The sequence below is a fragment of the Artibeus jamaicensis genome, unplaced genomic scaffold, assembly GCF_021234435.1.
Source record: "Artibeus jamaicensis isolate MK-2021 breed Jamaican fruit bat unplaced genomic scaffold, CSHL_Jam_final scaffold_2693, whole genome shotgun sequence".
NCBI classification, from domain to species: Eukaryota; Metazoa; Chordata; class Mammalia; order Chiroptera; family Phyllostomidae; genus Artibeus; species Artibeus jamaicensis.
Window position 1 is genome coordinate 910,166 of NW_026522033.1, and position 23,468 is coordinate 933,633.

The window sequence follows — 23,468 nt, forward strand, 5'->3', positions numbered from 1 at the left end:
CTTTCTTCTTCCTCTTTCTCTTTAAAAGCAATAAACATTGAAAAAGTAAAAGATACAGTAGTGGCCAATTAAGCCCATGACAAGATGCTCAGCTCCATCAGCCAGCAGGGAAGTGCATATCAAAACCATGGTAAGATCCCACCACACACCCACCACCAGCAGGGCCATGATCAAAAAGTCGCATAATGAGCTAGCCTTGGGTGGTGTGGTTCAGTGGATTGAGCCCCCGCCTGTGAACCAAGAAGTCACCAGTTTGATTCCCAGTCAGGGCACATGCCTGGGTTGTGGACCATGTCTCTAGTTGGGGGCGTGCGAGAGGCAGCCAGCTGATGTTTCTTTTCCCTCTCTTTCTCCTTCCATTCCCATCTCTCTAAAAATAAATAAAATCTTTGAGGAAAAAAAAGAGTCATATAATGAGTGTTGGGAGGATGTGGAAAAACTGGAACCCTCACACACAGCTGGCTTGGAAAAGAGTCTGGAAGTTCTTCAAATGGTCAGGGTTACCACGTGGTCCAGCAGTTCCACTGCTAGCTATGCATCCCAGAGAAACGAGAAAACATGTCCACACAAAGAGTCGCAAACAGATGATCGATCATAGCAGCACTATGCACAACACCCAAAGGGTGGAGACAACCGCAGTATTCATCAGCTGACGAGTGGATAAACCAACTGCAGCACGTCCATACGGTGGAATACTGTACAGCCATCGGAAGGAATGAATTACTGGCACCCGCTACAGTGCAGGTGAACCTCGGAGACGTGAAGCTCAGTGAAAGAAGCCAGTCATGAAGGGCCACGGACGGTATAATTCCATTTCTATGAGATGTCCAGGACACTCAAGTCCATACAGAAAGGACGAGTAGTGATGACCTAGGGCTGGGGAAATGGGGGGTTGGGAGCTGACAGTTAATGGGTACACATGTTGGGGAGATTATGAACATACCCGGAAACCGATTGTGGTGATGGGCGCCCAGCTTTATTAGTGTACTGAAAAGCACTTAATTGCATGCTTTTAAATCGGTGAGTTGTATATATGGCATGTGAGTTATATCTCAGGAAACCTGTTGGTTTTTTTAAATGTAAATACAATACAGATTTTTAAGAAGATTTTATGTATTTATTTGTAGAGAAAGGGGAAGGGTGGGAGCAAGGGGGAGACATCAATGTGTGGTTGCCTCTCATGCGCCCCTCACTGGGGACCTGGCCCGCAACCCTGGCATGTGCCCTCACTGGGAATTGAACTGGCGACCCTTTGGTTTGCAGGTCCGCGCTCAATCCACTGAGTCGCAGCAGGGCTGTTCTTTTTCTTTTTCTTTTTTTTTTTTTTAAGAATTAAAAAAAATGCTATGATGGGAGTGACTGAAAGAAAGACAGAGAATTAGGGAAAGAGAGAGATGTGAGGGAAGAATGTTCTGAGCTAGGAGAGGTGGGCACGGAGGGCCAGGCTCTGAAGGTCTGAAGGCCAAGGGGAGGAGCCCGGTAGAGCCCCAGGGAGCCAGTGAGGATTTCTGACCTGGGGATGTGTGTGATCAATTTCAGTATTCACATTGAGACTCCAGCTCTGGGCTGCTGGGCAGAGACTTAATTGGAGGCCTAGATTGGAAGCAAAAAAATCCAGCAGGGAGTTGGTTGTGGCCTGGGCTAGGGTGGTGGCCGTGGTGGTCAGAGAGAAGGGGGCAGATCTGAAAACTGTGCAGGAGGTGGCCAAGCGGTGGGCCTTCTGAGTCAGTTTGGGAAACTGGGATCAGCAGGGGTGAGTTGAGGGTGGGGTGAGATGGGGAAGGAAGGGGTGCCCTTTGGCTGAATATTTGTGACTCAGAAACTTACTTTTGTACAACGAAACCCCAGTTATCCCACTGGCTGGAATTCCAGCTTTAGAAATTAATCTTCATGTCTTCTGCTCATCTGTGTTAAATTACAAAGAAACACATGCTTGGAGGGAAAGGCCCACTATTACTGAAGAGCCAGAAGCAAAAGCTGGAGTTGTAGCTCTCTCCCCCTTCGCCTGTCACACACACATCTGGGACGGTCACACAGACTCAGTAGCCCATGTCCCCACACGTCCTCCCTTGGCCGTGCATGTAGGTGGGTGGCTGAGCATTTGTCCTCTGTAAGAACACACTGGGCTGTTTACCATTCTCCGACGGATGGTGTTTCCCCCAGTCCCGTCTGTGGCCAGAAGCTACGCCGAGTATCCATGAACGTTTATCTCTGGGTGCAGCTGCGAGCTTTTCTGCAGGAGAAATTCCTAGAAGTGAAATCATAGGATCAAAGAGCACGTGTTTGCAGTTATGCCAAGTGGCCCTTGGCAGAGTTCTACTTATTTGCATGACCTTCCAGGGTTGCCCACAACACAGGACTGCCAGTGTGACCCTGGGAACATGCTGGTGAGTAGCTGAGAGAAGGGGAGAGCATCAAAGGGTGCTAATGACTGTCCTGGCTGGTGTGGCTCAGTGGATTGAGTGCCGGCCTGCGAACCGAAAGGTCGCTGGTTCAATGTCCAATCAGGGCACATGCCTGGGTTGAGGGCCAGGCCTCCAGTTTGGAGCATGCGAAAGGCAACTGATCCATGTTTCTCTGACACATGGGGTGTTTCTCTTCATCTTTTCCCCTTCCGTACCCTCTCTCTAAGAGTGAAATAATCCCTAACATGTGGCTTAGTGGTTTGGGCATCATCCCACAAACCTAAAGGTCACTGGTTAAATTCCCTATCAGAGCACATGCCTAGGTTGTAGGCCAGGTCCTGGGTTGGGGGCCTGCGAGAGGCAGCCAATCAATATTTCTCTTCCTCTCTCTAAAAATAAATAAAATCTTTAAGAGCAGGATCAGGAGGTCTGGGGACTCAGGAGGAGGAGATTGTTTGTAGATGGGTGGTCAGGGTGGACTTTCATCAAGGAGGAGACATGTGAATCAAGATGTAAAGGAGGCCAGGGAGCAAGTTTTGTGGGAATCTGGAGAAGGTCTTTCCGGCAGAGGAAGCAGCAGTGTCATTCCAGACGCAGGAGTGAGCCCAAATCTTATTAGCAGTCCTCAAAATCCATGCAGGGCATAGACAGACACAGGGCCTCCTCGGTCACTTGCCTTTCCTCTCTCCCCGGGGAGGCTGGGCATCCCACCTCGTTTCTGAGTCCACCACCTGTAGTTGCTAACAGGTCCTCTTCCCCTCAGTGGCCTTTGTGTTTGTAAGCCTGCCCGCATGTGCTGTGGCAGGCCATTAACAAGAACCTCAGTCCTTTGCTCTGTGAGCAGAGGATCGAGCTCCGAGGTGCAATGGATCAGGTGCGCCCCCTAGTGAAAGACGCTCCAGTACCAAAACGTCTGGTTCTCATCCCTGCTCTGAAACCCCTAGAACGCAGGGCTGGCTTCGCACTGGATAAAAACATGCTTCGGGGCAGGTTTAATGGCTGTAAAACCAACAGCTCTGGTGCACATTAGCATTAAGCAGAATATGCCTGATGCTGATGAGGTCAGAGCAAAGGGATGTTCTCGCATAGGTGGACCTCTTGGGATTGCAGCTTGGCTGTGTGGAGCAAAGTCTTCAAAATGCACCCAGCCCCTCACCCAGATGGTCACCTCCTGGGAGCTCATCCTAGGGAAGAGTGACTACATCACGTGGTATGTGCAAAGGCATTCTCAAGGGGTCGTTTGTGGTAGCGAAGAATGGGAGAAAAATCCAACTGTCTAGTGGTATGGACTGGAATAAGAATTACGCCGTGTCCACAAAGTGTAGAGTACTCTAGAGCCGTTGGAAATGTGGTGAGTTTGTTGTTGGACTCATTGGTGTCTCGAAGGCACTAACAAAAGTATTGGATCCTCTTTCCCCAAAGAAGGGTGTGTAAATGCTAACCAGTAAATGCCAGAGGGATGGTGAAGTTTGAAAACAATCATTTGGCAGACACCATAATAATAACTGATTCAAGGCAAGAGAAGCACCCGTGAGGCTGGGAGCAGCAGACAAATGTTTGAGGAGGAACACAAGGTCTATTTGGTATCAGATCATCTCCAGGTGAGGTACTTCCTAATGACAGAGGGGAAAGTAGCCCCCTCTTGGTCCCCTGGCCAAGGGGTGAACCTCGAACATGGGCTTCATCAAAGTTAAGTTCTTGACTTTGATCTTTGTACTGTGGCTGTGTAAGAGAATGTCCTTGTTCTGCAGAAATGTCTCTTAGGTATTCTGGGGCATGATGTATGCAACTTACTCTCAGATGTCTCCAAGAAGAAGAGAATAGTTTTATGAAAAGAAAACCAAAAAAGCAGTGCGATGAAAGGTTAACAACTGGCGAATTGGCAAAAGCTACACATGAATTCTTTGAAATTGCCTGTAACTGTTTTACAAGTTTGGAATTATTTGAAAAACAAGGTTGAAAAGAAGTGGAAAGAAAAGCACACGCACACAACATCTGGTGCAGATTCCAGAAGTTCACAGTCCTGCCCCATCAAACGCAGGATAAGAATAGCTGTTCGGAGGCTGTATTTATCCACAGAGCAGAGTTGCAAATCGAGCAAGTGTTAGGTCACGAAGGCACAAGTGCTTCTGTCGCATCTCATCCTTGACTTATCCAAGCAAAGTACAGTATATGTGGATCAGGTTGCTCTTTTCCTGGTTGAAGAGAAGTGAAGTGTTTGAGGGCCATGCTGCATGAAAAACCCACACATTCAAGCCCTGGCCTTCCAACTCAGAGCGAGACGCCAGTCACCCTGCGTGGGGGAGGAACGAGACACACACTGTCAGTGCTCACTCCTGGGCATGTGCCCAGTGATGGGAATGCTGTCAAAGCCTGCACTGTTTATATTCAGACTTTTTTTTTTTTTAGGAAAAGGTATAACGTGGCCTGGCCAGTGTGGCTCGGTTGGAGCATCATCCTGTAACCTGAAAGGTCACGAGTTCCCTTCCTGGTCAGAGTACATGCTGAGACTGCAGGTACAGTCCCTCCTGGTCAGGGCTTGAACGAGAGGTAACCAATCAGTGTTTCTCTCCCTCTCTGTGTCCCTCCCTTCCCCCCTCTCTAAAATTAATAAGTATGTCCTCGGGTGAGGATTTTAAAAAAAGATACAACAAAAGTTCAGAAGTACGAAAGAATATACAGTGGAAAGCCCTGGGCCATCCAGGTCGCCTCTCCACAGGCAACAGTGTCAGCCAGAACAGGCTACACTCTCCTGCAGTGACAAACAGCCCAAAGCACCGCTTGATAAAGCAACAAGGGTTTTTTCCACTCATGCTGCACGTCCACTGAGGGTCGGCCAAGGCATTACCCTTACCCTGCGTCCTGGCTGATCTGTCTGGAATCCAGGCTGCCAGGAGTAGCCCTCGCCTGAAATACTGCCAGTGACCATGGCAGGGAGAAGAGGGACAGTGTGGGACCCACACACTGGCTCTTAGAAGTTTCCACCTGGAAAGGCACTTCTGCTCATGCATGAGGCACAACCATAGGCACATCTAACAAGGAAATGCAGTTCTACTGCGTGCCCAGGAGGAGCATCTCTGAGTGCCCAGGGAATCACACTCACCACTCTTCTCCCTACTCACTTGTTACCTGTGGACAAAAAGGCAATTTATAAGAACGTGCAAACAGCCCTCATACACAGGTCCGGGGGCATTTTATAGATGATCATAACACCAGTACTTGAACACCTCCCCACCCCACCCCGCTTTAATCTACAGCCAAGCAAACAAACTCAGCGGGTGACATGCAGCCAATGGTGAACACTCAGCTGCATGAAGGAGAGGAGGCGTTCTCCAACTCCAATCCACACACTTTCCTACAAGGAGTGTGCTGGTCAGCATTCCTTTGTCCACTTGGCCAGCCGGTGGTGCCCAGCTGTTGGGTCAAACACCTGTTTGGGAGTTGCCATGGAGGTGTTTTGTAGCCGTGATTAATAGTGACAGTCAATTGACTTCAAGTAAAGGGTGTGATTGTAAGGCATGTGGTGGTCATTGTTCAATCAGTTGAAGACCTGAGAGCCAAAGCTGAGGGTTTTTTTTGAAAAAGAGGGAATTCTGCCTTAAGGCTGCAGCATGAAAAAAAAAAGACACTGCAGCATGGAAGCCTGCCTGAGTCTCCGGCCTGCCCGCCTGCTGGGTTTTTGTTTTTAAAGAGTTTATTTATTTTTAGAGAGAGGGAAAGAGAAAGAGAGGGAGAGAAAAATCTGTGCGTGGTTGCCTCTCATGCATCTTCCACTGGGGACCTGGCCTGCAAACCAGGCATGTGCCCTGACTGGGAATCGAACCAGCAACCCTTTGCTTCACAGGCCCGTGCTCAATCCACTGAGCTACACCAGCCAGGATCCTGCTAGTTTATTTAGTCAGTCCCCGCGATTTCATGGGCCAGTTCCTTAAAATGAATCTACATGCGCGCGCGCACACACACACACACACACACACACACACACACACACACACACACACACACACACACACACACACACACACACTATTGGTTCTAGTTCTCTGGAGAACCCTGACTGATAGAGGGTAAAACCTACTATGTTGAAAGCAAACCCTTGAATGCACTAGAGAGGAAGGGGTTTTCTTAAGGATAAATCCAAACGGAAATGCCCTGCACACACAAACCACCCCCAGAGGGACGTGCAGAGGAAGGCTCTGTTGCAAGACAAAAGCCTGCAGCTTGTAAAGGCATCCCTAGGTGCCCGTAGGGGAGCGCTCTCCCACAGTTCCTACAACCAAGCCTTCCTGGCACCTGCTGAGAAGAGGGAGCAGCTCCAGTCATCACTGTGCAAATACTCGAGTGTGGTGGGTGAGAGGAGAGAGGTGGGGAAAATGGAGCGGTGGTTATAAAAACTGGTGCGGAAACAGACTGTGCCTTGTCACACCCCATTGTAGGTTGAATAGTGTCCTCCCCAAAAGATGTTCAAGGTCGGACCTGCAGGACCTATGAGTGTGACCTTACTTGAAAATAGGATCTTTCCAGATGGTTGAGTTTGGATGGAGTCATGGAGTGTGGTGGGCCCCAATGCCATATGACTGGTGTCCCCATAGAACAGGGAAGCGTGGGCACAGAGACAGATGCGGACAGAGGAAAGGTGACGGGTACAGGAACGCCAGCCGCTGCCAGAAGCTAGGAAAGAGGGGAATGAGTCAGCCTCGGAGGGAACCAGCCCTGTGACGCTGCGATCTTGGACTTCCAGCCTCCAGAACTGGGGGACAATACTCTTCTGTGCTTCAGCAACCCGGTGTGTGGCACTTTGTGGCAGCAGCCCCAGAAAACTCATACAGCTGGAGAGTTCAAATATAAGGAGGTGCAAACAGAACGTGCCAACAAAGGCTCAGAGGGAAGAGGCTTTCCTAGGAAGAAACCGAGGACTTAGAGGCACCTTCCACAGGCCCCATGCCTGACTCCTCGCGGGGGGAGGGTGCACAGAGGCGTCCCTGACCACCTGTGAAGACATCTGGATGCCTGACCCCCACCTTGGCCACACAGGGTATCCCCAGTGCACACAGGTATAAACCCATCTCTTCCAGTGACTCTGAGCCTGGGGATCAGGAAAACATCTGTTTATTCCAAAAATACCAACTTGCAGCTCAGCTGGCTGTCCTCACTGAGGAACTGGGAGAAGAGTCTGGTGTTGGGTTAGGGGGGTGAGGGACACAGAGCCGGGGAGGGTCTTCTGGTCCAGAATGGTTTATCTCCTTGTCTCTGCACTGCCCCTGACCACCCACTATAGAAGGTGTAGTGGGCACCCACTACAGGTTTGTGTGTGTGTGTGTGTGTGTGTGTGTGTGTGTGTGTATTTTTTGGCGGGGTGCAGGGGAGACTCAGATGGCAAGGTCCCATCTCCAGAAGCATCCAGGGGATCTGGCAGGACATGCCCACTTCCTCACCCCTGAGGACCTCTCCCCACTATGGCTTATTTGAGATAAGAGGTCAAGGCCCCAGGGTCAGGCAGCCTGTGCTGAGTGAGTGGAGGGTGTGTGTGTGTGTGTGTGTGTGTGTGTGTGTGTGTGTGTGGTGGTAGTGGTGGGAGAAATACCTGGAATCCAGGCCAGGAGAGAGCAAGTTGAGGGGAGTATACAAAAAGCTGAAGGGTCCAGAGTCCCTCACTTCCGGGGGGCTGGAGAATGCTGAGTGTTGTGTGGGGGTGGTGAGCAGAGGGGAAGGGTCTGGAAGGGGCAGGGGCTCAAGCTGGCTCCTGTTGGGGAAAGTCACAGTCTGCTTGAGGGACACTGGGTATGGGGAGGCCCTGGAAGAAACTAGGGGAGCCCACAGGAGCAGCTGTAAGCATGGCGTTGAGAACTGGCTTTGGGTCTAGGTAGCTAGGGGTACAGCTTCCCGCGTTCCCTCAGTGTTTGTGGGAGCCAAAGGCTGAGTAGGGATGAACAGAGGTGCCAGTATCTGGGGCAGCGGGAAGCAGAAAAAGGAGGAAAAGGCTCAGAGGAGGGAAAAGAGGCCCCCTCACCTTGCCCTGGGGGCTGGGGGAAGGGGCGAGTAGCCCTTTGAGAGTGGGGGAATGGCTGCCCCCCACATGGCTATGTACAAAGAATTGAGTTTTGGCAAATCTGGGTGTTGGGGACCTAGGGGCTCCCCGGTGCGGGAAGGTGAAGGAGAGAATGCTGCTCCTCCGATTGTTGGGCTGATGCGGAGCCTGCCCCTCCCCCCACAGATGGCACCCACAATGGCGTGGCTCTCCAGCCCCGGACCAGGCCACCAGAGAACGTGACTGAAGGTCCCAGGGGAATTAGCAGCTGTCGGCTCAGCCCACAGGAGTCTGGGGAGAGGATGGCCCAAGCTAATGGAATGCTGCTTCAGGTGGAGGTCCAGGTAAGACGGATTGGGCAAGGGGCCATGACCTTACCCAAGGACAGGAAAACCCCCACCCTGGTGATGATAACAGGTCTTCACATTGACCCTGTCACTGGTCAGATAGTTGAGCAAAGGGCAATGAGTTATCAGGAGAGGCTTGGATGCGCTCACTGGAGTGGTTGTAGGGGGACTGGCCAAGGCCAAGTCTGTGGCGGGGTTGTTGCAGGCATCAGCCTAAGTCTGGAGCAAGGCAGTGACACATCATCAAGAAGCACAGGAGTGGGGACAGTGCCATCAGAGGGGGCCCCTCCTCCATCTTTGAGGCAATGGGAAAATGGTGTGTATTGTGCTGGGTTCCCTTAAGGGAACAACTGTGGGTGCCGCGTGACCCCAGAAGACAACTGAAACACAGCCGTTGTACTACATGGCTCTCAAGATGATGGATCCTGGGAGATGGACATGGTCGAAGTGGGTCCTGGTAAATGGTGGTGATGCCATTGGCTGTCCTGGGTCCTGGGAGATGATGTCATGGTCGTGGTGGGTCCCAGTACAGGACGACGTCATGGTTGAAATAACTGGCTTCTGGGAGATGACACGATTGGGTTTTCTGGGTCCTGGGAGATGATGTCATGGTCGTGGTGGGTCCCAGTGCAGGACGACGTCATGGTTGAAATAACTGGCTTCTGGGAGATGACACGATTGGGTTTTCTGGGTCCTGGGAGATGATGTCATGGTCGTGGTGGGTCCCAGTGCAGGACGACGTCATGGTTGAAATAACTGGCTTCTGGGAGATGACACGATTGGGTTTTCTGTCTTATCATGGTCGTGGTGGGTCCCAGTGCAGGACGACGTCATGGTTGAAATAACTGGCTTCTGGGAGATGACACGATTGGGCTTTCTGGATCCTGGGAGAGGATGTCATGATTGTGGAGGATCCTGGGAGATGAGGCCATGGTCGAAATGGATCCTGGGAGGTGATGACGCTACTGGGTGTCATCGGTCCTGGGGCACCATTTTCTCATGGACGCTGGGGGAGGGGTGACGCCAGTCTACAGTGCACCCTGGGAGGTGATGACAGCTTGGCCCGGGTGGACCCTGGGGCACGGAGACGTGTCTGAAGGCGATCTGCAAGTTGGTGGCACCACAGGCAGGGGGACCATGGGAAACGGTGGCATCGGCGTTGGTGGAGGGTATCGTCAGCCACAGTGAATTCTGGAAGGTAACGATGTCATCGGTCATGGTGAATTCTTGGAGATGATGACACTGTCAGCCATGGTGAATCCTAGGGAACGTGACACCATGGTTGTGGAGAGTCATGGAAGACGGTGACACCACTGACTGGGGGGTACCTGGGGAGATGGTGACCCTGTGTGGTCATGGTGAGTCCTGGAAGAGGATGATGGCATAGTTGTGCTGCGTCCTGGGACAGGAAGGTACCATAGGTCCTGGGGAGGACTGGGACATGACGTCATCATCAGGCGTGGTGAGCGTGTGACCCCAGATGCTATGCCGTCGCGAGTGGTGGAGGCCTTGTGGTGCTGGTGATGCCGTCAGCGAGACCGGCAGCAGGCACACCCAGCCGCCCCGACCCCAGCAGCAGGTACACCCAGCCGCCCCGACCCCGGCAGCAGGTACACCCAGCCGCCCCGACCCCGGCAGCAGGCCAGAGCTCGGTCGATAGAGGCAATGATGTCTCTAGTTATGGCAGAGACACTTGGTGCTGGCCGTTGGGACACCTCTGAGTCTCCGGACTCCGGGAGGCAGGTGGGCCAGTCTGGGAGTCCGGGAAAGCACACAGGAGGTGACAGCCCTGCGCAGGGGTGGGGCCCAAGGCCCAGCCTCCCTCCGCAGGGGGCATCTGGCCAAGATCCTGCGGGGCACGTCCCTGGGGTCAGGGGAAGGAGTGACCACACTAAGTCATGGTAGGGCAAGGCAGAAACTGGTGACACCATCACATGCGATGGCCCTCCAGAGCGGGCAGAGTCTCCGGTGAGGACATCACAGCACTGGGGCAGAGCCCGAGACAGGAGGGTGGGGTCCTCACTCCTCACAACCTATGGGCACTCCGTCACCTCTGGGGAGACCTTTCTAGACGAGGTAGCTTCCCCAGTGATGACATCCCTCAGGCGCCAACTCAGGACAGGGCACTTTTCTCATGGACTCTGGGCGTGCCATGCCTTTGTGTGACGGGGCAACAGCAGTGAGGTGTCTCAGGTGTCATCTCAGAGCAGACAGTCTAGTGCTGACATCACAGAAGGGCTCCCGCCTTTGGCAGTGACGCCCCAGGGAGAGGCACAGTCCCTCTGATGATGTCATAGGGCAAGGCACCTTCTCTGGTGATGGTGTCACAGGAAGGAGGCAGAGTCCCTGTGAGGATGTGGTGAAAAGGAGGCCTTAAGTCTAGTAAAGTCACACACATTGTGTCCCAACAAGATGGCTTTGTCTGCAGTGATGACATCATAGACAGAGGCATCTTCTCTGGGGAAAAATGTTTTCCTGGAGAGGATGATGTCAAAAGGGGCCTTTTGGTGCCAGGGATGATGTCATAAGGGTGAGACTGGTCTCTGCAGTGACATCACAGGAAGGAAGCTTTGTCTCTAAGGATAATGTCAGGGGGACAAGGCATTGTCATTGCTATTACATCACAAGAAGTCTTTGTGGTGACGTCATGGAACGTGGCCTCTAGTGATGACCTCAGGGGCCGGTGCACTCCTCTGTGACGCAGGGGAAGATCTGGTCCCTGCGTTGACACAGTTAGTGATAACCTCCCAGGCAGGCCTCTCCCTCTGTGATGACGTCATGGGAAGGAGGTCTGGCCTCAAACAAGTTTGTAGGAGGAGGGATGTCGTCTGTGACATTTTAGAAGAAGGCCTTGCGTCTGGCCAGAGTTTCATTCAAAGCAGTGTCCTTGGAGGGAGCCCCACCCTCCGGGCCACAGGCCCGTCTGGGTCCCGGGCCCCCGGAGTGTGTTGGGGGTTCCAGGCTGAGACAGGGGCCCCGCGAGGCCGCAGCCCCTAAGGCCCCGGCCTGGCCTCAGACAGTCACCTCGTTCTTGCTGGCGGTGCGCAGGTGCTGGGGCAGGTGATGGCCCGGGATGAACTGCAGCTGCTCCAGCGTGCCCTGGCGCTGGAAGGGCGGCCTGCGGGCCAGCGTGCCCCCGCCCCCGCCGGCGTCTGCCATCCAGGCGGGCTGCGGAGAGCCGTGCAGGCCGTGGTGGTGGTGCGCGTGCAGGCCGGGCGTCGGGGGCAGCCCATGCAGAGGCGTGGGGGGCCCCCCGGGCCCCAGCAGCAGGTTGGAGTGGGAGGCAGCCAGGCCGGCGCGGGAGGCGGGCTCCGGAGGCAGCGCGGGGCTGCGCGGGGGCGACAGCAGGTGCTCGCGGCTCTGGCGCAGGGCCTCGGGTGACGATAGGAGCAGGTGCTCCTGCGACACCAGGCGCGCTCGCGGCAGCGTGAACTCGTAGCGCGACCGGCCCCCATCGCCCAGCAGGTGCTCCTGGGACATGACCCTGCGCGGGTTGGGCGCGGGCGCCAGGTTCAGCTCCTCGTGACCGCCCCAGCCATCCATGCGGTAGCCGCCCCCAGTGCCGGGTCGCTGCAGCGTGTGCAGGGGCAGCGTCCCGCGGGGCATCTCCCCCAGGTGCCAGCGCTTCAGGTAGGCCTCGTCCAGGTCCTTCTCGGCTGGGGAGAAGGGGGAAAGGCACCCAGTCAGCCCAGAACCTTCCTCCTCCCGCTGGCTTCCCTGCTTCCTACATCCCGGCAGGATCCATACCCCCCAGGGTCTCCCAGCATCAGCTAGCCTGGGCAGGGGCGCAATTTAGCCCGAACAGTGAGACTGGTAATGTGGCCAAAATACAGACTGCCAGACCCCTCCTGCCGTGCTGGACAGGTAGGGTTTTTGGGGGGGTCGTTTCCTTTTTTTTTGCCACGCATGTATTCCTTTTGGTAATGTAACCTAACGCTTGCTTCTGAGGCAGCATTTTCCCTCCCTTCATCCTCTAGCTGTTTTTCAAGCTTGGAGATGCGACCTGTGCGTGGGTTGTGAAGTGTTTTATGGGTAGTGACCAGCACTTTGAAAAATGAAACAGCACAGAAAATTCTACTTACCGGAAGCATCCCCATGATAAGGGAATAAGAGTGGGTACTGGCTCATACATTTTTCCAGTTCTCTGTGTTATTGAAATATTAATGGATGCAATGACATAATCCCTGGGGATTTCTTTAAAAATAATCCACCAAAAAATGGGAGGTAAGGGAGACTGGGTTAAAATGTTGCTCATAGTTAAAGTTGGATGGTGGGAACACAGGGAGTTCATGTGACAATTTTCTCTCCTCTTGGGTATATTTGAAAGTGTTCTTTTATAAATAGAATTTTAATAAAAACTTATTTGAGCCAGAGGATACACCTAGAAGCAAGATCTTAACAGACTGAGATAAATGCTTCTAGAAATGTTCTTAATAACAAGTCCCAAAGCTTTTCTGTGTTTAAAAATATGCAAACATACATGTATCTCATGGTTTGTAATATAAAAAGCATTTCTTCCTGTGGCTCTCAGCTTAAAATGTGCAGTTGCCTCTCACACACCGCCTACTGGGGGCCTAGTCCTCTCGGCTTAATGTGTTTGAGGAACACGCCACTGCTGGGGATGAGCCCCCCCCCCCCCTCGAGCCAGGAATGCCCTGTCAGAGTCACAGTGATTGGTTCGGGGACGAATGAGTGTGTGATGTTATTTGGGCTGATGGCACCCAGGCCTGAGATTGTTACTGGGATCACTGCGGGGTCTCTTTTCTGTTGGTTGAATGGCAGCCTGAAAATTCTCTGGTCACTCTTTGCCACCACAAGAGAACAGTCTGTCTGAAAATGAAGCTGGCCCACTGTGTAGCAGAGCTGAGAGACATAGCATCCTGAAGACAGCTTTTGAGCACCTGCATCCAGCCACACCTGAAACTCACGATCCGTAGCCTTCCCATGATCAAGCCCGCTTAGCTGCCTTTGTTGTGTGTGTGCATGTGCACACTTACTGTGGAATTTCTGTTAGTTGCAAGTACGAGTCCTGATAAATACAGTACCTCTTGCAGGGGATATCACCATGAGTTTGCATTTAGAAAAGCACCCAGAGTAATTTTGATACAAAATTACTTCAGGTAATTCTGGAACAAACTGGAAGAACCTGAGGGAGGCTCTAAACCTTTAGAGGGCTGTTGGGCCACTGTCCACGGTACTGAACCCAGACCCCAGCTCTGATCGGGCCCCATAAATCAGGCTACTTCCCTTCTGGGGACTCACCCAGCCTCTTGAGAGAGGAGTAGCGGTTGAGTTCGGATTTCATGGCAGCCTCGTAGGATGGGGGCAGATGAGAGAGGTTGTGGAAGGACCGAGAGCAGGAGAGTGTGGAGTAATGCAACGAGGGGCTGGGTGGTGGGGCGGCCCTCCAGTCTGGGACAGAGGGCACAGCTGGTATGAATCCAGCCCCCTCCTCCCTCAGACCCAGGAGTCCAGGCCCCCCTGTCCCTCCTCCCTCAGACTCTGGAGTCCAGGCCCCCAGCCCCTCCTCCCTCAGACCCAGGAGTCCAGGCCCCCCTGTCCCTCCTCCCTCAGACCCGGGAGTCCAGCCCCCAGCCCCTCCTCCCTCAGACTCTGGAGTCCAGCCCCCAGCCCCTCTTCCCTCAGACTCTGGAGTCCAGCCCCCAGCCCCTCCTCCCTCAGACTCTGGAGTCCAGCCCCCAGCCCCTCCTCCCTCAGACTCTGGAGTCCAGCCCCCAGCCCCTCCTCCCTCAGACTCTGGAGTCCAGCCCCCAGCCCCACCTCCCTCAGACTCTGGAGTCCAGGCCCCAGCCCCTCCTCCCTCAGACTCTGGAGTCCAGGCCCCAGCCCCTCCTCCCTCAGACTCTGGAGTCCAGCCCCCAGCCCCTCCTCCCTCAGACTCTGGAGTCCAGCCCCCAGCCCCTCCTCCCTCAGACTCTGGAGTCCAGGTCCCCCAGCCCCTCTTCCCTCAGACTCTGGAGTCCAGGCCCCCCAGCCCCTCCTCCCTCAGACTCTGGAGTCCAGGTCCCCCAGCCCCTCCTTCCTCAGACTCTGGAGTCCAGCCCCCAGCCCCTCCTCCCTCAGACTCTGGAGTCCAGCCCCCAGCCCCTCCTCCCTCAGACTCTGGAGTCCAGCCCCCAGCCCCTCCTCCCTCAGACTCTGGAGTCCAGGCCCCTGTCCCTCCTCCCTCAGACTCTGGAGTCCAGCCCCCTGTCCCTCCTCCCTCAGACTCTGGAGTCCAGCCCCCAGCCCCTCCTCCCTCAAACTCTGGAGTCCAGGTCCCCCAGCCCCTCCCTCAGACTCTGGAGTCCAGCCCCCAGCCCCTCCTCCCTCAGACTCTGGAGTCTAGGCCCCCAGCCTCTAAATCTGGGGTTCCAGGCCCTCAAAGCTTCCACTGGCTGTCCAGGTTGCCTCTGCTCACTTCCCCCTCATCAGGAGACAGGCTCTTTGCTGGAGAAGGAGGACATGTCACAGGACCCGGGGCAGCTGGCCCTTGCTCAGCACCCACTGGGTGCTGTGCCCAAGGCTGAGGGGTAGATGCCTGCTTCTTCCCACCAGTGTGGGTGGGAGGAAGATGACCACTTCTGGTGTCCAAACAGGGAAACTGAGGTTTGCTTCGTTACCTGGCTAGACTGTGAGGACAGGCTCACAGGGTCTCACACCTGCTCTGTCCCAGGCACCCAGCCCGGGCTCAATCAGGAGTGGGAAGGAGAGGAGCCCTGTTGTCCCCAGCCCAGTCCTGGTCCATACCCAGTGTAGTGGTGTGGTGCTTGGGGCTGTTGACGTTGAGGTGCAGGTAGTTGTGGTGCAGGTTATCTGTGGGGACCAAGAAGGGAGGTGGCGTCACCACTATCACCCACTTCCAGCTGGGGCCACTGGTCTCATGGAACACCCCCTACTTACATGCACTTGGTCCCCAGCTTCGGTCCTGCCTGCCTCCTAAATCTCGCCCTGACTCGGCTCTCCCTCCCGGAGCATCACATCGGCCTTCTGGCCGCGGGCCATCCATGTCCAGGGTCAGCTCCACCACGGTACTGCTCCATCCACACCTGTCCATGCCCCTCTGGCTCCTTGACATACTTCTCATGTCTTGCCATCGTCCACTGGGGACAGTCTAAGCTGACAGTAGCATTTGAGGGCTGCATGACTTGGCCCCAGCTGATGTCTGAAGTCTCATTTCCCACCCCACTCTCAAGCCACACTTCTCTCCAGTGCCCGACGGAGCCCACCGCAGCCCTGCCTCAGGGCCTTTGCACACGCTGTTCTCTTTGTCTCGCATCCCTGCCTCCCCTTATTTGCCTGAAGAACTCCTACTTGTCCCTCAAGATCCAATTCAAATGCCTCTTATTACTGCTATTCAGGCCTGTCCTTTACAGCCTCTCCCCTTCACATAGCACAGCCTCCCCCGCACTTCCAACTTTGCTCTAAACTCTTCTGTGGCTCTCCATTGCCCTCAGGATGAAGACAGAGCTCCTGACCTCAGCCCGGCACTCGGGTCTGCCCACCCTCTCTCTGGCCTCACCAGCTCTGCTCCAGCCACCCAGAGCTCTCCCAGCCCAAGCCCCTCCCCTCACCCTCCTGGCCACCACTCCAGCTGCCTTTCCTGGGGAGCCTTCCTCCTCCAGGCAGATGAGACCCATTCAGCCTGTTCCAGCTCCCGGACTTCTCTTACTCACCGTGAAACAGGAGAACAACAACAATGGCTCACATTCACACAGCACATTTTCTGGGCCAGGCAGGGCTCCCAGCTCTGGGCTCCCTTGTTCATTGGCCCTTCACAACAGCCCTATCAGGGGAGCCCTGCCTCCTTCTTATCTCATGGGCGAGGGCATGGGCTTGCCCCATGGCACACCAGGACAGAGCCAAAATGCCAGCCCTGGGGTCTGGGCCCTGACAAGTTCTGACTCGGTAGTTAGGCACTTCCTGGGGTGTCCTTGGCTGCTGAGTGGTCTGACACGGGGTTTGTCAAGTACAGGGGCTGAGAATGTCAAAATCTAAATCATTGTGGCTTCCATGGTGCCCACCCTGTGGGTCCACAGGGGTCAGGGAGGGAGGGGGTTCTCACTGCAAAGCAGGGAGGCTGTGGTTGGGGGCGCAGCCTGGGCAGTCAGAAGTGGTGCCACCCAGAGAAGGTGGGGCCACCCAGAGAAGGTAGGGCTACAAGGATGAGGGGCATGTTCAGAGGCGCAGCCCGAGTCCCACTCACCGAGATTGGAGGGCTTCATGGTGTTGTAGAGGCTCTTGGGTGTTCTTGGGGCCATGCTGTCGGGAATTCCGACCCCTGCAGTCAAGGAGCTGCTTCGTGCCCGGTCTGGGCGGGTCCCAGGTCCAGCCTGATGCCTCAGAATGTCCACCAGAGCCCTAGAAACAGCAGAGAGATGGTCCTTTGTCTGGTGAGAGGGTGTGGGGGGGAGAGGGAGAGCCCAGGCTTCTTTCGCCTCCCAATTCTCCCACCTTTGGGGTAATGTGTAAACTCTGCTCTGTGGGCTTCTAGCCTGGGGCCATGCCCCTCACTAATGGCAGTCTGAGCACTGTCGGCCCAGAGGTTTCTGGGAGCACACTTCCTGCTTGCAGAGTCCCTTCCCAATCCATTTGGACCCTACCCACCTCATCTTCCCTGTGGCCCTGCCCCACCCAACCCTGACCTGGGAGCTCAATCCTGTTTCTTTTGCAGACTTCCCCTTGGGGGTAAAGGGTGCTGCATTTGCTCAGCTATGCAGACCCCAAATCTTAGAATCACCCTTGACTTCTCTTTTTCTTTCCCTCCTGTTCCTCAGCAATCTCGCAGATACGCCCTCCAGACTGCATCCCAAACCAGACCACTTCTCACCACCTCTGCTGCTACCTGCACCATCTCTTACCTGGATCATTGCTACGGTCTCCTAACTGGTCTCCTTCTTCTGCCCTTGTCCCTTGCAGTCTTGTCTCACCACACAGCCTGAGCTCAGGGCCTTGCGGGGGTTCCCCCATCACCCTAGAATAAACTTGGCCTCTGCCTGCTTCTGTCTACCTCCTTGCCATGGCTCTCCAGCTGTACTGGCTCCTTCGACGTCCTACAAACACTCCACCTCAGGGCCTTTGCATGTACTGTTCCCTCTGGAAGGCCATTCCCACTGATATCTGCTTGGTTTGCTCTTATCCTTTAATTCTGCTCAGGCCTTTCTTGGACACTTCATATAAAACAGACACCCCCCCCACTCCTTATTCCCTTATTCTGCTTTATTTTCTTCACAGAAGTTATCAGTATCCAAACGTATATTGTGTATGCATTGCTTGCTTCCTGTCTTGGCCACTAACTTTTATGATAATGGTAGCCAACATTTATTGAGGGCTTACCGTGTGCCAGGACTCGACATGAATCAACCCAGTTAATCTTCATTACAGTCCGAATGGGTGGGGAACATTTATTAGCCCAATTGTGCAGATGAAGAAACAGAGAGGCACAAATAGTTTAAGCAAATTGCTGTGGGGGTCACACAGCCCACAGGCAGCAGACCTGGGATGGGAAGCCAGGCTTAACCACCAGGGCAGAGACCTTATCTTTGTTCACTCCTGTATCCTCAGCTCCTGGCCCACAGAAAGTGCTCAAGAAGTTAGGTATTTGTAGAATGAACGAGGCATGATTCTCCGGGACACTAACAGCCAGGCATTCCCAGACTCCGGGGTCTCTGACCACGCCCCCATCCGTGTAGTCCCGCCCTCCCAGATGGCTCCACCCCCAGACTTCCCACCTTCATGCTTCAGCGTGCACGAACCTGGGCACGTTGATCTCCCGGTGTGCCCTGGGCGCACGGGACGCCTTGCTGAAGGCCACTTTGGCGCCGACGCCTACGGCCAGGGCGAAGCTGATGACCCCGCACACTACGTAGGCCGTGCTGCCCCCGGGGCCCTCACCCCCACGTACCCCAGCGCCCCCTGCCCGGCCCCCTTCTAGCCACCCGGCCTGGCCGGGCCCGAGGCCCCCGCCCGCACCCCCGACGCCCCCAGCGCCCCCGGCCAGTGGCGGCGGCGTGGTGGCCCAGCGTGGCGTGTCGTAGTTGGAGCAGGAGGCCTGCGCTAGGCGCATGTGACGGTGCTCGCAGCAGAAGCGGTAGTGGCAGGTGCCGCAGCAGAAGCGGTAGGAGCCAGTGCTGCAATTGAAGGTGGCATCGTACTGGCCCATGACGTCGTAGTAGCCGTGGCAGAGCTCCGCCGGAGGGGGCGCCCGTGCGGCCGCGCCTGTCCCGCTCGCGGGGCTGGTCCTCGTGCTGTTGGCGCCCGCGCCCGCGGCGCCTCCGCCGCCCGTCAGGGCCCCGGTCAGGCGCCGCAGGTGCGCCAGCAGGGCAGGCAGCGGGCCCGGGGGCTCAGCGCTCGTGGCGTTGGACGGGCGCGCCCCGGCCTGGCCAGCGGTCGAGGCCAGGAGCAGGAGAGTCCCGAGGAGCTGGAGGGCCGGCATGGTGCGTTTAGAAGGTGCGATGGGGCCTCCAGGCTGAGCGGAGAACCGAGGCTGGAGCAGAGGCCGGGAGAGAGATGTGCAGAGGTGGGGAAATGTGCAGATGGGTGGTCTGAAAAGATGAGGAAGAAGCCAGAGGGAAGTTAGATGGAGGGAGGTGGTCAGGATGAGTGGAAGGGGGAGGCGTGGCCCAGCGTTGTCCATGGGAGTGGAGTGGGGGAGCAACGGAAACACGCCAGACCAGGTTGGAAGAGACCAGAATGATACATGATAACGGTGGATGGAAAGGAGCAACGGGAGTGATGGATGGGGAGAAAAGGTTGGGAAGGAGACAGCAGACAGATGTGATGAAGGGAGAAGGAACGGTGGGGTGTGTGATGCAGAGATAGAGGTGAGATGGGGTGAGAGGAGGTTGGGAGGGGAGTGGGCAGGGCCGTGCAGACAGACAGGAGTTGGGGGTGGGTCCGTGGGGACGGGGGAGAGAATGACGGGAGAGAGAGATGTGGGTCGGGGGATGAGAGGGAGAGAGAGATTGAAATTGGGAATTTGAGTTTGTAGACCACGCAGGTGGGAAGGAAGAGAGCTGACTCTTGGGGACAGATGTTAAGCAGCATCCACCACACACCAGGAGCATTCACATTCCCCACGTGGCGACAGCATCAGGTGTCTCCAGGCACTGCCAGTTGTCCCCGAGGCACCACTGCCCCCATTGAGAGCCACCGGCTCAGATCCCTGTGGTCTTCTGTCCCCCTAAACGCTGTTTCTTTCCCTTATGCAGATCCAATAATCAAGGGACTTCAAGCCTCAGTCTGTCTGTGTGTCTGTCTCTCTTACACACACACACACTTCCAATGAGGACCCCAAAGTTCCAGCAGTGCCCCCTACTTCCTCACCTCCCTGAGCCCCACAGACCTGAAGTGGTGGAGTGGGGCTTCGAGCAGAGCAGAGGTGACTTAACCCCAGGCAGATGGTTGACAGCAGCACCAAGTGCACACAGCCATGCGGGTCCCTCGTCGGCTGGGGGCTGCCATGCACGGTGGGCAGGCCGTGTGCTGCACAAGGGGTCTACCCTCTCTACAGCGCGCCAGCTGGGCTGCATCTGTCTGTGCTCAGGGGCTCCCTTTTGTGACTCCCGCAAGGGTGCCGTCTACCTGCCAAACCATAGAGGCAGGGAGCCGCACGGGCTGGGGGCACCTTTGCCTCGTCTGCACAAAGGCTGCTGCTCAGTCCCCACTCTGTACCAGGCCCCCCTCCCCCTGCTGACAGGGTCCCATTGTCTCCTCAGACTGCGCACACCCAGGGAGTCACAACTCCAGGCCACCGGCAACTCTGGGGGGTGAGGAGCAGTGACACACATCCCTCTAACCTGGTGACACACACAGACACACACACATGGCCCCTCGTAGTGATGAAGGGGTCCACAGCTTCCTGCTCCTGCCTCACATGTACCGATGCCATGCAGGGCAGCACCTACTGGTGGGGAGGGGACGCACACCCAGGGACACAGTGGCCTGTCTGGACACAAGGATATAAGGGAACAAGTTCACCCCTTAGCTCACACAAAACTATGCACAGACACGCAACAGAACTTACAGGCACGACACAGAAAACAGAACACCCAGGCAGTGTCCCAGACACAACATTCAAGGACACCCAGTGTCATCCCGATGGTCCCCGGGGAGCCTCCCCCGAAAACACACAGCTCCGCCTGGACACAGCCCACGCCAGGCAAGATGCAGACGTGGTGACACACTGGGACCACACACTGCTCAGGAGCCTGGGCCAGGACCTGCCCGGGCCAGCTACACATGGACATGCATCCACACACAGCACAGGCTCCAGTCGCGCACACGTGCGGGCGCACACACGTGCCAACACAGCTTCACCCAGCATGTGACACCCTCGTACACAGACCTGCCCCCGCTCACAGACGCAGACCCTTCCCCCTCCACAGGTGGAGAGGAAGGGGGCCCTCAGGCCCCAGTCTCCTCGCTCCTTCCACCTTGTGTGCCCAGCAGCTCAGGGTCGGAGGCCTGGCCGTGCCCCCAACCCCCTCAGCCCTAAGAGAACCTAAGAGAGACAGATGAATGGACAGAGATCAGGGGAGCCAGCGGGAGGAAGGGGGTTCCCAGCAGGCCCCACTGGGTCCTGGTGCTCCTGGAGAACCCCGTCCCCCATCTGCCACCTTGCTCAGCACCTTGCCTCCACCTCCTGACCCTGCCAGCTGGAGGTGGGAGCCAGGGCTGGGTGGGGCCTGGTGGGTTGACTCCTGAGGAGCCTGGAGGCAGTGGAGATGAGGAGAGATGGAGCAGGACCCGAGGAGGCCAGGGAGAGAGAGCCTTGGGAGGCGGTCAGAAGCCCGGGGAGGGGAACGGAGACCCACAGAGGGGCAGAGATCCAGAAACCAGAAGCCCTGGTCCCCCCAAGCTGGGGGCTGGAGGGTGGTCTGCAGGTGGCTGCGGAGGGGGACTAAGGATCCCTCAGCAGGTGGGTGGGGGCAGAGCCCACCGGTCCGAATGCAAGGGGAACGGTGCCCCTGAATATGGGGAGCAGTGAGGGGTGGTTCGGGGCAGGAAGTGGAAGGCAGAGAAGAGGAGGTGCGGATCTGGGTTCAAGAGGAGGACCAGCAGGTGGGGGAAAGTGGAGGAACAAACGAAGGGGTCCAGGCGGTGAGCAGGGTGGGGGGTGTGGAGATCCAGCTTGTCCCTCCCACCTCCACCCCCACCTTCCCTAGCTGCCGAGAGAGACTCGAACTCTGGCTGCGGTGGGCTCAGACCCTGAGCCTGCAGACCACTCCCTCACCTGTGCCCCTCGGCCCCCTGCCCCTGGGTCCCTAGGCCTTCTGCTTGTGTCTCCCTGTCCATCCCTCCTCCCGTGGCAGGTCTCTCTCTCTAACGGGATGTGTCCTGGGCCTTGGTCTCTCTTTGCCGGTGTCTGTACACGTCCCCTTGCCTGACTCCTTGCGTCTCTGCGTCTCCGAGTCTCTGCCCCACGTCTCTGTCTCTAGCCTCACTGTCCCCTTCTCTGAATCTCTGTTTTCTGTGTACCAACATTTCCCCTCTTCCCTCTGCTACCCTCTGTCTCTCTCTTCCGGTCCTGTCCGTGTCTCCCCATCTACACATCCCCATCTCTGCACCTCTCTGACCCCCCGTCTCTGCCTTTCTTTCCCAGGTTTACTGTCTACAGATCTCTGTGTCTCTGGGTGTCTTTGTGTCTGACCCCCTCTCCGGACCCCCAGTCTCCTTCCTTGTCCCCCTATTCTCTCGCTTGGTTTGGAGGGGCGAGAAGGGGAGGGGCGCTGCAGCGCGAGCTGTGTTCCCAGTGCAAAATAGACTCCTGTTGCCATGGCGACGCGAGCCGCGGCCTCCGAGAAGCGACGCTTCAGGCTGGGGGGTGAGGATGGGGGACACCTGGATCCGGAAGGCGGGGGCCGGGGGCGCTGACGCCTGGTCCCAGGGGCTCCTGGAGGAGGGAGGCAAGGACTCCTAGGTCCCTGGGGAGAGTGGGTATGGGGTGCTTTGACGCCTGGGTCCCAGTCTTCTGGGACGGTTCTGGAGTCCAGGATTAAGGGGCTTGATTCCCCAGTGGCGGAAGCTGGCTATGAGCTCTGGTACCTGGGTTCTTGGGGGACTCAGAGGTTGCCTTCCTAGGTCCCCAAGGTTGGCGGTGGGGTGAGGAACAAGGACTTTGAATTCCAAGGGGCTGGGGGCCTTGACGCGGGGGCTGTTCGTAGAGTCCCGACTTCCAGGTTTCCAAGGGAGCTGCAAAATTCTGGGAGCCCCTATGTGGATCCCCTGACTCCTGCGTCTTAGAGGTGCAGGGACCACTCAGATGAAGCTGTCTGCCCTTCTTCCCAGCAGTTCATCCATTCATCCACTTGCCTGTCTCTTCCGTCCTCCCATCCCCATGTCCCCCTTGCCTCAGTTTCCCCCTCCATCCCGGTGCGGTCTCGCTCACCTCACTTTCCGGATGCGGGACCCTTGGGGATTCTGGGGTGGCGGCGGAGTGGTGGGCCGGCCGGGGGAGGCAGAGCGAGCGCGTGTCTGCAGCCGGCTGGGCTGGGCGTGCGCGCGCTGGTTGGGGGCGGCCGGCAGCGTGCTGGGCGACCCTGCCGTCAGTTCTTTTCAGCGCAGATGTGATAGGGCCAGCCCTCGCTCTCGCCTTGCGCCGGCTTGGAGGCACCTCCTTCTCCCCACCTGCTGGGGACCCTGCTCCTGCACCCCCCACCCACAGCCCCGAGTCGCCCCTGGGGTACC

At 56.3% G+C, this 23,468-nt stretch overlaps 2 protein-coding genes across 4 annotated transcripts in view; one reads left to right on the forward strand and one right to left on the reverse strand.

Moving 5' to 3' along the window:
• The window catches only part of ZNF628 (zinc finger protein 628), a 52,928-nt gene that overhangs the window by 3,611 nt on the left and 25,849 nt on the right, over nt 1-23,468 (forward strand). Inside the window, exons 4-7 of one of the 3 annotated variants that reach the window (XR_008389988.1) lie at nt 29-130; nt 4,815-4,921; nt 8,620-8,777; nt 13,599-13,741. The gene's annotated coding sequence lies outside the window, so the exon portion shown is untranslated. Of the gene's footprint in view, nt 1-28; nt 131-394; nt 1,046-4,814; nt 4,922-8,619; nt 8,778-13,598; nt 13,742-23,468 lie in introns of those variants that run through there. The other 2 variants (XM_053656714.1, XR_008389989.1) reach the window with 2 other exon arrangements.
• Nucleotides 10,431-23,330, reverse strand: SHISA7 (shisa family member 7). The gene is made up of 5 exons (XM_053656717.1): nt 23,170-23,330; nt 18,536-19,324; nt 16,987-17,141; nt 14,043-14,192; nt 10,431-12,436 (listed from the first exon to the last, which is right to left on the reverse strand). The coding sequence occupies exons 2-5, from the start codon at nt 19,213-19,215 to the stop codon at nt 11,793-11,795; spliced, it is 1,629 nt and encodes a 542-aa protein (XP_053512692.1). The 5' UTR covers nt 19,216-19,324; nt 23,170-23,330; the 3' UTR covers nt 10,431-11,792.